Consider the following 15,554-nt stretch of genomic DNA (forward strand, 5'->3'; position numbering starts at 1 on the left):
TCTGCAAAATGGCCTGGGCAGGAAAGGAGTGAAACAGTTCTTACAGAGAGCAAGGATGAAAATATACCCCTGTAAGGAAGTATCAGATTGGACCATGCAGCTTAATCAACAATGGCTTTATTGAAAAATATGTATAAACAAATAATGTACAAAATGAGCTAAAAACACCCTAAGAAGCCCAAGCGCATTGGGTGAAATATGTAGGATTACACCCGCTAATGTAAGTAATGTATGTGACGTCACCACGTACAGCGGCCATCTCAGCTTGACCTCCATTTTATTCATGGGCAAATAAGCTCTCCTAGCCTCATACCTACTGTGGATTATCCATACCGCTGGCACTGTGTACACTGTACAAGAGCGAACAAGACGCCACCTGCCGAACAGCTGAGCTGAGCTGCTGCCATACTGTGAAGGACTGCCGATGCGTATGGTAAAGCAATTGTCACTAAAGGAAGGGTGAGATGCTAGTTATGAGGTGTTTATATTGGTGGTGCTCCAGCTCCCTAATGCTACATTTGTGAGGTCACTGGGGTGATTGCATTGTGGCAAGCTACTCTGTCATCAATATTTCATCAATATCCTATATCTGGACTGCTGTTGACTTTTCAGTACTCAGTATTATACAACTATGCTAGCGGACCATATATCTAGGCATCACACGTGACTATATTATGTCATATGCCTATTGATTATGATGTGTTCCGCATGATCTATCTGTCAGCAATCTATATATCAAGGTACGAGATAAGTGAATTATTTCACTATTACTTTGGATGCTATCCATCAATTGCCACATATCCTCTGAGGCTTTATGCTACACTATATACTACCTCCATGTATGAAGGTGGCCGAGTGAGCAGCTGCTTGGGTGACTAGACAATGTTGTCTTTTTAATTTAGTGAGGTGGCGATTAGTGTTTTTAGCTCACTTTTGTACATTATTTGTTTATACATATTTTTCAATAAAGCCATTGTTGATTACACTGCATGGTCCCATTTGAAACTTCCTTCCAGGGGTATCTTTTTATCCTTGCTTTCTTTATGAATTGTTTATGAGTTTCGGTGACCACACCTACAATTTTTCTATATTGGATGGAGTCAGCAACAATTTGGCGTTTGATATGAGTGCAGGTTATCTTGCATCTATACATTTTTTGTATTGGCTATAGAGGACCCTGGCGTATCTTTTTTATCTGTTCGTTTGAAAGGAGTGAAACAGTCCAGTCATGAAGTGGTTAAAGATCCTATATGATTCCATCTGTTCGTTGGAAAACATACTGTGCAGCCAGTTTTTGGCAATTTACAAAGAGTTTGAGTAACTATACAACACCTGGCAACCTTTTCCAGCATGCTTTTTTCACCAATCGTGCTAATATAAAAGGAGGCTGTTGAGGACATGCTCTTACAAGAACTATGTAACTGGTGGTCTTTTGCCAGTTTATGTAAAGTGTACAGTGATTGCACCTCCCCAAAGGTTTAATGAGGCAACAAATATGTTTGGAGATGTTAAAGATTTGTGGCAAGTACTCATAAATATGTATACTTGTCAGTTTCCTATTGTGTACAGCTTTATGTGGGATAGAAATGACTGTATAAGGACTGGTTCACACCAGTGGCTGCTGAGGCTGAGTTCCAGGCTTGATAAGATATATGTACAATTTTGAGTCCAAATAAATACTGTATTTACTGTATCTACTTAACTGTGGATTTTGATTTAAAAAAAATAAATAAATACATATTTATTTGGGGGCTAGTGGTTTCATTCGGAAGTGTTTTGTATGTAAATTTGGCACATTGTCAATACTTTTTAGTATATGATTTATGCCTATTATATTCAATTTGGAGGGAAAATTAATTATGTCTTGCAAATTGGTAGGTTGCCGTTTTTGTTGAATTTATCATTTTGCAAGTTAATACTCTACATGCCTTGTTTAGTAAAAGATTGTAAAAAAAATGTGAAATGCAATTGCCATAACTGAGGAAGAAAGTAATAGGTTAGATGATAGCCACAATAACTAGGCTTTATGGTATAACTGGTAATGGCAATACCATTGTGTCACAAGTTAGCCTGCAGTTTTTGTTTTTGTATTCTTACCTCCTTGCTGCAGTGCTTTTCCTGATTCCCTTCACGTGTGGTTTGTCTGTGCTCCCCTGTGGGTGTTGCCTGCTATTCTCTGCTTTTATTTCCTTCCCTTCCATCACTTCCTGGCCCACCTCTTAGTTTGCTTGTCTATATAAGACATGCTCAGTCTTGCCCACTTTGCCTGAGCAACTTCTTAGTTCTCTGAGCTCCTGTTTGTTGCTACTCCTGTATCCTGTATCTGACTACCCGTGTACCGATTCCGACTTTGTCCACCGACTGCTTGTTTTCCACCCATCCTGACCTCGACTTGTCTATCAGATTTCCTGTTGTCTTCTGCCATTGTGCTCATGTGAGCAGTCTCCGCATCCTCAGCTGGGCGTACCTGGGGGCCGTGACCTGGTCCTAGCTTGCTGCAAGTCCATCCCCACCATCAGGGGCTCTGGTAAAGAAGCAGGTTAGGGCTTAGACTGTGCGCCCTGGGGACCCCAAGTTGGTGATCTACAAGGGCTCACTACCACAGGCGCGTGACACATTGGCCATTTGGGTACTACGTGCATGAAGAAACCTCTGACCTCTCACCATGCAGGTGATTGGAAACAGCACTAAAATGCTATTCATCACCATTACCCTCAGTATACAAAATTCCCTCTCCATCCTTCAGCAATAGGGATAACAGTATATCAAGGGTGTCAGAGGTCTACCCTATGGCTCCTCTAGCAGGGAAGAGGGTCTGCATGGGTCAGGAAGTAGGGGCAAGTGTAGGCAGCAACCTTGCCTGATTCTTCCAACCCAATCCCACCAGTTGTATCACTGAGCAGTTTTGTTGCCCCAGATGCTAGAGTGAAAAAAAGAATAAACATCCTCAGCCACCCCTATACCCAGTACCTAAATACCAACTTCTGCCTTTGCAGCTGGTAAATTCTGCCTCCCTCCAGGAATTTGTGGCCTGTGCACATCAAATGAAAGGCAGAGTTTCCACGTCGCTGGGCCACACAGTCAGCAGCAAGTTCCACATCACCACAGACACATGGTACAGCAAGTATGGGCAGGAGGTCTATATATCATTCACAGTCCACTGGGTGATTCTTTTGGCAACCAGGAAGGATAAAACACAGGGCACACTGCTGGAGCTTGCTTAGTCACCCCATGTCCTTACAGCTGCTGGTGATTTTGCCATAGCCATCAACTCCACCTCCTCCTACTCCTCTTCAATGCCCTCTTCAGCTGAGTCAACCTCTGATCCACCAGTCCCCCTTAAGTGCTCAAGATACTATATGTCAGGGACCCCAGGCTTTACCGCAGCGCGTGGGTCTGCGCATGCGCGGTATGCCGGGGCGTATTAGCTTGCGTGCACTAGGACCTGGGCGGCCGCGGCGGTCGCACATGCGCACTCGCGATCGTGGATGCGCATCTGGCACCAATGAGGGCACAGGGTGCCATATTTAAACAGGCTCTGTCTGTGCTCAAGTTGCCGTATGGTCTTTTCCTGTATCCTGTGTTCCTGAGAGATTGCCTTGTTGCCGACCCTGCCTGACCCTGATTCATTGACTGTCTCCTGCCCTGATCCCTGGCTTGTCTGATTATTCTCCTGTCTAATCCTGCACGTTTGATCTCCGTTACTGAACCTGGCCTGTGACCTGTTTATCCTTCTGCCTGCCGCTTGTACCGTCCTGCCTCCACTGTTATCGACCTGGTCTGTCTGACTTCGCTCACCCCGCCTCCTCACATCAGGCTCTCACCTGCTACATACCACTGGCGAGTGCTTCTACCACAGCTGGTTGCACCCAGGGGCTGCGACCTGGTTTCGGCCTGCTCCAAGTCCATCCCCACCATCAGGGTCTCTGGTGAACAAGCAGGTCGGGGCTTAGATTCCGTGCCTTGGGGAATCCCGGTCTGTGGAGCGCTAGAGGCTACCGCCGGCCGGTCCATAACACTATAATACAGCTTAGGCTAAAAGTGAGTGCTACAGCCAGAATGCTTAGGGGGCAGTAGCCACACTGGGACAGAGATTATTTATGCTCTGAAAGAGCAGGCACAGGAATGGTGGTGTGCAACAATGCCATCAACGAGCTGCCTGCCTGACAATCTGGTGATACAGTTTTTTTGGTAATTTTCTTTTCCACATGTAATCTGCCTGCTCACTCACTATGGGAAAGTGGAAAAGCAACAAGGCTTCAAGAAGTCTGCATCAAATGTTTATAACTATTTAGGTACTGTATATGGTCTGAGAAATAAAGATATTGTGATTTGTTTATCCCAGGTCAGGTCTGCTGGAATTCCCTTTGAAATGGAATCTTAGTAAATAAGTTTATACTGTCCAATTGCTAATCAGTTCAGTTTTTCTGGTTTACTGTTTTGAAAAAGCACACTCTAATTTATATTTTAGGAGGATAAAACTTGCTTGGTCTTTCTGTCTCTGTTTTCACTAAGGTAGAAACACTTACATGGCATGCTGCATGTCTGTATAATATTTCTGGCTGTTGACTGTGACATAATAAATTAAAGCTTCTTTATTCTAAACAAAATATACTTAATTTTTTTTCTCTGACACAGTGGCTAAGGAAATATGTCTGCTTAAGAGACAGTGAGTCGCTACAATATTTAGGGCTGACGTGTTTGTAATATTATACCTTAATTGTTTTTGTTAGAAAAAAATGACTCATTTCTCTCTCTCTTAAATTGCTGCCTTGGGCACTAAACAAACTGTTTGCATGCTCTCCAGCCAATGTGTGTGAACTGTTTTCATTTTGTCTCTGAAACCTGGCATTGTGATTATACTTCTTGTTCGGCATAACAACTGCCTTACCTCTGCAATGTGGGTACTGTATGTGGATTGTGGTTTGTGGTTGGCAAATACATTGAAGATAAATCAACACACTTTTTATGAGTAAAGGGAGGCACAGTATTTTCCTTAATGTGAAATATATTTATTATCACTTAAGCATTCTACAAAATGAACATACATTGATCAAACTGGTAACAATAACTTATTAAAAGAAGAACAAGAATTTATTAGCAGCACTGTGTCAACATAAAATACATTTCTATTGATAAAATATATAAAAGTAGCAGCAATAAGTGTTACTTGACTGAATGTCAAATAACCAACCAAGTTTGTACATGTAGAAAAATGATTCATTTCAGTATATTTTGTCCTAAACCATGGTCAACATAAAACATATATACACAAATATAGATTTTGCTTTCAGAAATTGGGGTTATTATGCAGAGAAATAATATTATACATTCAAACCACAACAGTATATGCAGCAACAAAACTCAAGGTTTGTAATATTTTTTGTCAGGGAGGTTTATTAAACAGAGACGTTTTTATGCCAGCTCAAAGAACTTCATATAGCTAAACCATGGTTCTTTGGAATGACATAAAAATGATTATACATTTTTACAAACCATTTTCAAAATGTAGTATTGCATTGAAGAGGTATTATAATAAAACAAGAGATAAAATATATAAAATATGTTTTAAAAAAACAGAAAATGATAGCATTTACTGTTCATGGCATTTACTTTCCTTACACTTTCCAAGTAAATTAAATTTTAAAAATATCTATACAAGTTTTATCTTGCCAATACTCAAAGACAAATGTTATCATTACTGTAGGAAGTGTTATTTTGTATGGGAGTGTACTTTCAGGCATGTGTAAAAATTACTCATTTGGCAAATCAGACCCCATATTGTAATTATAATTTATCATTATATATCCAAATAATTATCAGCAACATTTGTTCTCAACGCCTGCTAATAAATTTAGGTGCTCAATAAATGAATACATTTCTCTTTACTATTTCCATTAATTGGAAGTGATATTTTATGTATAATATGTTAAGGAAAACAATATTAGAATTGTCCTTTCATAAACTGATAATTAGGTTTAATTGTAACACAATTACCAATTCAAATTAACATTGTTCTCCCAAAAGCAGCAACTGTACGCATTCAAGTATTAATGGAATTTGTCTGACAAACTGTACTCTCCAGGTCAATTGAACAAGATATTTTACTTGTGGGAAAGTCTTAAAAACCCAACTCTGGGCAGCAGTATACCCTTGCAGTCCCCCCCCCACACACACACACCACCCAACTGCAAGGGTTGAATGCTTAGTTAGTCTAGATTGAGAGGAATAAGCACTAATTCTTACTACAGTCTTGGCTCTTGAAGACTTCCTCCCGGCTGCAAAACCAAACCCAAAGGCTTTTCTATTCTCGAGCATTCTAAAGTCATCACCTACATTGCAAGACCAGCAGTTCTTGCATTGTATTGTATATAAGGATAGTGAAAGTACGTCTACATAGCATCGGAAAGCATAATTTTGCCCCTGTACAAAGAATTAGGAAGACCTCATCTGGAATATGTAGTTTAGTTTTGGGCACCTGATCACAAAAAGGATATCGGGGAACTGGAGAAAGTGCACCATGTATGACCATAAGTGGTCCATATTGCGAACTTGATGTAGAGTTATTCATTATAAGGTCATCAGAAAGGACAAGGAGACAATCTTTAGAGCTGGAGGAAAAAGAGATTTAACCTCCATTTACAGAAAAGCTGTTTCCCAGTAAGAGCTATGAAAATGTGGAATAGACTCAATAACTAGTTCTGATTGGCTCAATAGTTAATAAATAATAATAAAATGTATTATAAAAATAATAATAAATAGTTAAATTATTAGATGTTTTAAAAAGGAGATGGGTGCATTCCTAAACACACAAAATATAACTGGATATTAACATTGATACGTAATACCACCCGAGGCTTGTTCATCCAGGGAACATTTGATTGCCTTCTGGTGGAGGAAAGAATTCATTCTTTGCTCTTGCTGGAGCAAAATTGGCCATGCTTTATAGAGCTTTTTTTGCTTTTTATTTATTCTGTTTAATTTTTTTTTTTATTGGATGAAAATGATAGACTTGTATCTTTTTTCAAACCAAATATGTAATTATTTTATAGATAAAGTTTGAGGTATTAGCCAAAGCTGAAATAACAGCTAAAATTTGTTGCTCATGATAAGCTATTTGAACAATACATTTTTCGTGTTTTGAACAGAGTTCTTACTTATTTTCAAAAGAATGTCTTTGTAACCACAGAGTCTATAGGAAAAAAAAATAATTCCATTCCACAGTCTGAAAATGTACAGTAGCTACCATGACAGGATTATAAAGCAAATTTCAGTGCAGGGATTATTAAATGAAAAGGTAAAGGAGTTACTGCAGAAAAAAGTCATGCTTGTGCGTATAAAAAAATACATTTTTAATTTTTGTAATTTTGATTATTAAAAAAATCATCAATAGACCATAGTAAAAATATAATTTATGCATTAAATAAGTGGCTTGATTTACATTTTTAATTTATTTTAAAAAATAGTGTAAATCTTTAGACCATAATATTTGCTCATAAATAGGTATGAAAAATACATAATATAAAAGGGACAGGAAAATATACTTCTGAATAAATAGTTCAGTAGTTGTTCATAAAATATATACATCATTAGTGCACCTATTCTTGTGCATTCAGATACTGTTGGCAGTTAAGGTCGCCTCTGTTTTCAGGAGAACCTGGAATCTTCTTTCCAGTTATTGGATAAACACACCAGCATTTTCCACGTTCTCCATCTAAAGCAGTCTCACACTAAACAAAATAAAGAGTAACATAATCAGTACAAGTTGCCTAGTAAAAGTTAAAATAATCACTATTTTAACAATAATATGATTATTATTCTATCCCACTACTTTTGGTCCCTTAACAAGTGGGAGGCACATATGCAAACTGTTGTAATTCCTACACCGTTCACCTGATTTGGATGTAAATACCCTAAAATTAAAGCTGACAGTCTGCAGTTAAAGCACATCTTGTTCGTTTCATTGCAAAACCATTGTGGTGGTGTATAGAGCCAAAAATGTTAGAATTGTGTCGATGTCCCAATATTTATGGACCTGACTGTATACTGCTGTAAATTGATATAGTAATTTGCAAAGTTGATATCACGGGTTTACCTAAAGATCATGGGGCCCCATAGCAACCTTCTTACTGTCTTTGATCCTAACATAAAGTATGTCTCTATCAAGGAGAGGTAGCAGGATAGCTGTTACCATGTCAGTACATTACTAGGAAGCAGTACTGTGGACATTTGTAATGTACAGCGCTGAGCGAACTGTTGGCGCTTTATAAATACTTCATAATAATAATAATAATAATAATAATAAAAATATGTTATAAGGGATGGGGAATTTACTTTTAACCTTCATTTTTTAGCTAACCACTCTGTTCTCAGTAGCTCACCATTCTTTTTGAGCATCTCAGATCTCAGGGCCGTAATGTAACTTTTAAGCCCTTACAAACCTATTCCACTGCAACAGCAAGCAAGTGCTGAAAAAGGTGGGCTAGTAGTAAGTTCAAAAACAAGGACAAGAGTTGTAGTAGCAGTAATAATGACTATCACAATTTTTTATATTATGACATAATTGTTAATACTTCTGCACACAACCCAACGTTAGGCATTAGGCATACAGGGTTAATGATGGGTTATGGCTGGGATGATCAGGACCTCTGGGGGGCAATAAATCTACACTGCTAAGACAGCTAAACAGGTTCTCTGTACTGCCTGCAAAGGGGGATCTGTGACTACTACTAACAATTCTGAAGTCTTCTACATGTCTGCCATCAGCTGTTCTTGACTGCAAAAATCACAATGGGTACAGGGCCAGTGTCAACAGCAGTGTCATTAGATTTTTAATTTGCCTCAAGCTGAGTTTGCTGCTATAGCTATTGTTATGTTACCAGCAGTTACACCAGAATACATTAACTTTTATTCAGAACAATATTAGAATGTTACCTGTTTGCTGTGGTAAAACCCATTCCTGTTACAGTTGGGAATGTGAAACCTGTACAAGTCTTCCCCAGTTCTTTGTTGAACTTTTGCCAGTCTGTCCATTGCTTTGTAAAGGTCTTTTTGGCATGGTCCCTAAAAACAATCAGAAAAATATGGATGTTAACTGCAGCAGTCAACTTACATTAAGCAAAGTTGGCCAAAAATGTTCCCTTCAAAGAAGGACATTCTGCAGACTCTTACTTATTTCAAACTCCCCAGTAGTGTCAGATAGCTGTGTCCCCTTCTATACAGTGTAATTCCATCTTCTGCCTCTACATCACTACTGTGTCCTGTAGTGACATCGGTTCAGAGGACGGCAGGGCTGCTGTTAGAAACCATGGAGCCCAATACAGCCAACCTGACAGGTTCCCCTCCAAAAAAAACATAGTTTCCCATGCTTCAGTTACGAATGAACACAGTCAGAGATCAGTGTTGATCGCTCATTGTGCTCATTCAGAAAAGTAAGGGGCTGGTAAATATGACATGTTTACCGGACCCTTCCCCCACTCTCCATCCTGAAGAATCCTTTTGTGTGCTTGTAGCTGTCGGTGGAAAGAAGAGGGAAGCCGGAAGCACTTTGGGGGCACCAGGGGAAAATGTATGGTGCACAAGGAGGGTGATGGGTGCAATGCAGGGGAATTACTAGAACCGATCCCCTATATGGGTCTCTCTGAAGCAGTTGAAAGCAAGTGGGAGAAGGAGAAGCCAGCTTTCAGCTGCTGCAGAGAGAGCCATACAGGGGATCAGTTGCAGCAATTGCCCACCTGGCATGCCATCAACCAGCCTGCCTACATCTGATTCACCCAGCTGCCTGCCCCCCCCCCGCTGGCCTCGGCCCCGTACAAGAGGACAGGTGGTACCCCCTTATCCACGGCTCTGGAGGACAGAATAATAATATTCTATCACAGTAAAATTACACTCCAAATTCTGCATTGTGGGAATGTGCAGAAAATCACGTGCTTTCACTTGTGCACAGAAACACACTGCCCTTTGCAGACGCGCAGTGGTGTCATTGATTCTTAATGCACCCCCCACATTGCTTTTCATGCATGCCAAAACACATGGTGCAAAATCACCATTCATTTTGGTGTGGCACAATTTCAAAAAGAGTCAGGAACTTCTTTTGGGCATTTCTCGAAAAGATTTCATTAAATAAATGAGCTGACCTACACCTGACCTGCAGAAAAATGTGAAAAATGACTATGCTCCTTCACACCTACATTGTGTGAATGCACCTCCAAACTGATTTTCACGCCTACAATGTGTGAATGAGACAATGCCTTTGGTGTAGTGATCTTTAAAAGCTTACCTGTGGTTGGTCCTTTGATTTTCTTCTCTCAAAAAGCTTTTTTGCCTTCATGCGTTCATACATAATTGCATTCCAGGCATCAAATTTATCCAAACCATCAGGAAACAATCGGAGGAATGGGGAGAGCTGATCTTGTGTAAGATCACTTCCTTCTGGAGCAGTATTTTCATGTTCTGAGTAGTCCTTTATTTCTAAAAGAGGACACAACAAACAGCAATTACACATAATGCAGTGTGCCTTAATAGTAAGCTGTTATACCATGAAATGTATGTATATAAATGTCTACCACTTTCATAGAAACATAGACAAGTGATCTCAGAACAAGACAAAGTAGTCCATTGAGTATGCCCCCTTTTTTAACCATTTTTATTTTAACCTTTTGCAGATCTACAGTTATCTACGGTTATCCCAAGCATGTTTAGATCAACTTACTGTTAACTGGCTCACTGTCTCTGCTGGAAATCTGTTCTAAGCATCAACTCATTTTCCAGTAAAAATACTTTTTAAGGTCAGTTTTGAACATTTCTCTGCTAGTTTGATTATGTGCCCATGTTCTGGTATTGATGTTAGCTTCGTATTAAAATACTGCCCCCCTAAACACCCTTAATGCATTTAATCCTATCCCCTCTTTCCCTTCTTTCCTCCAGACCGTATATATTAAGCTCCTTCAGTGTCTCTCAGTATGTTTCACCTCTCAGATCTTTCACCGTTTTTGTTCCTTATGAGGTCTTCAAAACTGGAAACAGTATTCTAAATGAGGTCTAACTAAAGATCTGTATAGGTGAACCAGGACATCTTTCCACCTGCTGATGATTCTTTTCATTTTTCCCACAGCTTGGCCACACTGTTTGCTCATTTTCCAATAATTTAAATAAAAGCACCCCAAATCATTTTCCTCTGTAGTTTTGGCCAACCCTGTACCTCCAATATTGTATTCTATCACAGGATAACAATTCCCTAAGCACATTACGTTGCATTTAGAAATGTGCTTTGACCACTTTTTCAAATGTTCATAGTTTTATTTTTCTTATTAGTATATATATATATAGGCAATGTTAGATGCTAATGCTTTGCAGTTCTGTAATTTATACTTACAAAGCATCTTCCGTCGTTCGGGAAAATAATAATTACTTATTAGTGATGCCCAAATAGCAAAATTGTGAAACCCTTTTCTGTACATAAACTTTGGTATTTTTTAAAATGAAACAGACAGAATGTTTCCAACACAGAACAGTTAACCTACCAGGTCTAAAAATAAGCAACCTCAATCGGTATGTAAAAGGAAATGTCTGTAATATTTCCTGGCTTCCTTCCACACAAGCAAAATATTCTCTTGTTTGTACATCAAATGCATGATCAATGCAATAGATTTATTAGGTTAAATATTTAAAAAAAAAATTGTTACTTGTAATCTATTATTTAATTACTATTATAATAGGATGTTCTTGATACTTTGAAGTTTGACAGCTTTATTACCTTAGGTATGCTCTTACAATTTTAAAATTGAGAAATATAATATAATTTGTAATCTGATTTAAAGATATGCAGATAGTCTGTATGATCATACAAACAGGATATTGTGTTTCTGTATTTTATTAAGTAAAGGGTTTTACAATATGTTGGAAATTAAAAAAAAAAAAAAATATATATATATATATATATATATAAAATAACAATGATTTAGACATGTTTTCTCTATGCATGTAGAAAGGGGCTTGTTATCATAACTTGATCTTTCACCTCACTGATGCAACAAAGTAGGACACAGGTCAAAAAACAAGCATCAGTGTTGAGAAATCCGAAGTATGTAATGATCAGGCTATAGACAGTGCAGACAGCTGTCAAAAAACAGATGAAATATTTATCTTTTAACAAAATTGCTAATTTTGATGCATTTGAACTTATTTTGATGATTTTGATGCATGTACTGCAAAATATTACCTGGTTTTAATCCAATCTCTAAAATATTAACATGGAAATTTTTTCAAAACTAAATGAAGTGTAAGAAAAAAGGTAATAATTAAAGATTGAAAAAATGTTTATTTTTTTATCTGGCAAAATGCAGTAAAATTAAAATGAAGCCCAGCTAGGGAGAGAAAAAGGCAGCACATTGTTTCTTTTTAAAATTTGTCAAAATATATCAACAAAATAGATTTTATATAATTATTGTCATCTTCGCAAATTTACAGTCACTATAGGTATACCTCAAGTGTTGTGATGTATATTTAAAGAATTTCCAGATTTTTTTTTTCTATGTCCCTCTACTTGCATTTACATAAAATATATTTTTCCTTTGTTTTGTTTTTTCTATTTAACAAAAATGCTAAATCCTGCTGCTTTTTGCAAAATTAGTAATACATGCCAATTTTTTTTTTTTAAATATCTACATGCTGTATATATTTTTATGTAGTTTGTTTTTTCCTAGATTGTAAACTCGAAAGAGCAGGGCCCTCGATCCCCTCATGTTTTGCATTGTATTGTATTGTTATTGTTCTGTCACATGTTCTGTCCCCCTTTGTAATGTACAGCGCTGAGCGAACTATCGGCGCTTTATAAATACTGTATAATAATAATAATACTACTAAATAATGTTGTTTTTTCTCATCTTACAGTGCTTAGATTTTTTTTTTAAATATCTACATGCTGTATATATTTTTATGTAGTTTGTTTTTTCCTAGATTGTAAGCTCGAAAGAGCAGGGCCCTCGATCCCCTCATGTTTTGCATTGTATTGTTATTGTTCTGTCACATGTTCTGTCCCCCTTTGTAATGTACAGCGCTGAGCGAACTATCGGCGCTTTATAAATACTGTATAATAATAATAATAATACTACTAAATAATGTTGTTTTTTCTCATCTTACAGTGCTTAGATCCAATAAATTGTTATTAAATGAATAAGCATTATTTATAAAATATATTACATCCAAAAAGTACTATTATAGCAAAAAATATTAACACGACATATCTTATATTAGAATGTTGTCTTTGTCACATTTTCTATTTGCGCGTGAAATGTACCTAACATGCATTGCATCATGTAAAATCGTAGCATACAATATATTTAAGTGAAAAGAGAAAAAAAATTTAGTTTTTTTTTTATGTTGTCATTTCATTAGGCTAAGAAAATAAATGTAAAGTTATATAAAAAGACGGGATTAACAGACAATTACATTCAGAGGCTAGTTTTTATACTAAACATATATCTGCAAAACATCATTTCCAAGTATTTGTACCTTGTGTAAACTCACCTGTAGCATCACTACTTCTCAGCTTCTGTAAGTCGTCTGCATCCATGCAGATTCCTTGTCCTCTTGTAAGTGCTTGGAGGGGTCTGGGCTCTCCGGGTTTTACATGACAACTGAGTGCCTTTCCACACCTAGCAGTGTACACCCCACAAGGCTCCCCACGTTTTAGTGCGCAAGTCAAGCAGCATCCACAGCCTGGTTCTCGTGCCAGTTCTGGGCACTCGGCAGGTACTTGTGGGCAAAGAGCTAACTTCTCTTCAGTGCACTGGGCACAATGCAACGGTTCTGTCACTGAAATCACTACTGCCATAAAAAGCAGAGCGGCTTTTAACAGCCAACTACAGGGACTGATTTCTCTAGCCATTAGCTACTTCAGAAATATTTCTCCCAGAACACTCTAGTCTGTAAGCTGTGTGTAAGATCAGTAGTATAGCTAAGTGACGAGAAGTCTCTGAAACTCTGTCAAGAAGGCTTCCTAAATACTTGTGTGTCAGCTCCGCTCTTCATATATACAATGCATCGCCGGGGGGCATGGGACATTAATGTTTTACCTGAGATTAATCATTAGCCCTGAGGAATTATTTGTAAAACACACTGTGATTGTGACTGCAATGTCTTTGCTTTGGGTGGTCACTACACCCCCTGTAACCTTCCCTTTATACTCTATTGCTTAACAGTGACGCCTAACTGCCTATATCTGCACACAGCAAGTTCAGTTGTCAAAACAAAGCCTGAGAAAAAAAAAAATGTTACAAACTTAGTTTGATTTACAACTTCCTGAATAACAAGGAAATCACATTCCATCAACCTTAGCCCCTCTTTAGAAATGTTCCAAAGTCACCTTTTCAGGCAATGACAGGCTCCATCTTCTAGAGATAACAAGGGGCACTGATTTCAAACTATTTTTTTTTTTTTCCCAAATAGGATGCGTTTGAAGTGGCATGAGAAGATAATAAACATGTGACGTCTGTTGGCTATACTAACTTGTTTTGGCCAACTTCAAATTCTTTCCTAATCTTTCTACGTAACCAAAGTGTTAATGTATAATAGTCAAGATCTGGCTTCAGAGCAGGTGTACAATGAAGCAAAAGAAAAAAAAAAAAAAACGTAACATATCAGTCTAAATGATTATACAACATATGCATAAATAGAAAAGGCATGAATTCAAATACATAATATAGACAGAAAAACAAGTTTTAAAGTTGGTTAAAGGAGAGGTTCTCCTTTTAGACAAAAATAATCAATTCACATTTTTTTGCAGTTAAAAAAGTGTGCAATTATTATTTTTGTCCAAAGGAACCTGGAAAGCATTGCACCAGCAATCAGTAGAACGCTGATGCCATGCAGGTCTCCTGCAGACCTGTCAGAATATCTGCTTGCTGTATGCAGTGGTGTATTTAAGTTTTGTGCTGCCCTAGGAAACACAAAAATCGCCCTCCCATCCCCGGCAGATAGAGAGCCTGTCACTGACCAACACTAGTCCCCCCCATGGAGAGAGCCTGACACTGACCAACAACACCCCTGCCCCATTTCCCCTCCCCGCCCGAGAGAGCCTTCCACTTACACCCCCCTCACGGCAACAGAGAGAAAGACACTCACCTTCACAGCTCTAGCCATAACAGTTGGGCTCTGCATAACCATCAAGCAGCCCACAGCCTCTCTGAGATCCCACCTGGTCCCCATGCCGCATATGTCCATTTTTCCAGGGCAGTGCTGCCCCCTTAAAAAATGCCGCCCTAGGCAAATGCCTTGTTTGCCTTGTGGTAAATACACCCCTGCCCAGGGGCGGACTGACAACTCATGGGGCCCCAGGGCAATAGGGGACCATAGGGCCCCTGTTTCCTTGCCCACACTCAAAGCACACCCAAAAAAGCCTATAAAAAGGTACCAGGAGCATTTCATGGGGCCCCCTACTGACCCTGGGCCCTCAGCCAAGTGCTCGAATGGTCAGTCTGCCCCTGTCCCTGCCTGTATGGGATGTACAAGCAAGCATATATTTTGACAGGAAGAATCTATGAACTACCATGGCG

At 38.6% G+C, this 15,554-nt stretch overlaps 1 protein-coding gene across 1 annotated transcript; it reads right to left on the reverse strand.

Moving 5' to 3' along the window:
- Positions 1–4,990: 4,990 nt before the first annotated feature.
- IGFBP1 (insulin like growth factor binding protein 1) lies at positions 4,991–14,251 on the reverse strand. Its single transcript, XM_089669443.1, has 4 exons — positions 13,528–14,251; positions 10,280–10,470; positions 8,935–9,063; positions 4,991–7,730 (listed from the first exon to the last, which is right to left on the reverse strand). Exons 1-4 carry the CDS (start codon positions 13,886–13,888, stop codon positions 7,599–7,601), a joined length of 813 nt encoding a protein of 270 aa, XP_089525569.1. The 5' UTR covers positions 13,889–14,251; the 3' UTR covers positions 4,991–7,598.
- Between the last annotated feature and the right edge of the window lie 1,303 nt (positions 14,252–15,554).

The sequence above is a fragment of the Staurois parvus genome, unplaced genomic scaffold (assembly GCF_062004578.1).
Source record: "Staurois parvus isolate SC_StPar_1 unplaced genomic scaffold, SC_StPar_1.0 ptg000077l, whole genome shotgun sequence".
Classification (NCBI taxonomy): domain Eukaryota; kingdom Metazoa; phylum Chordata; class Amphibia; order Anura; family Ranidae; genus Staurois; species Staurois parvus.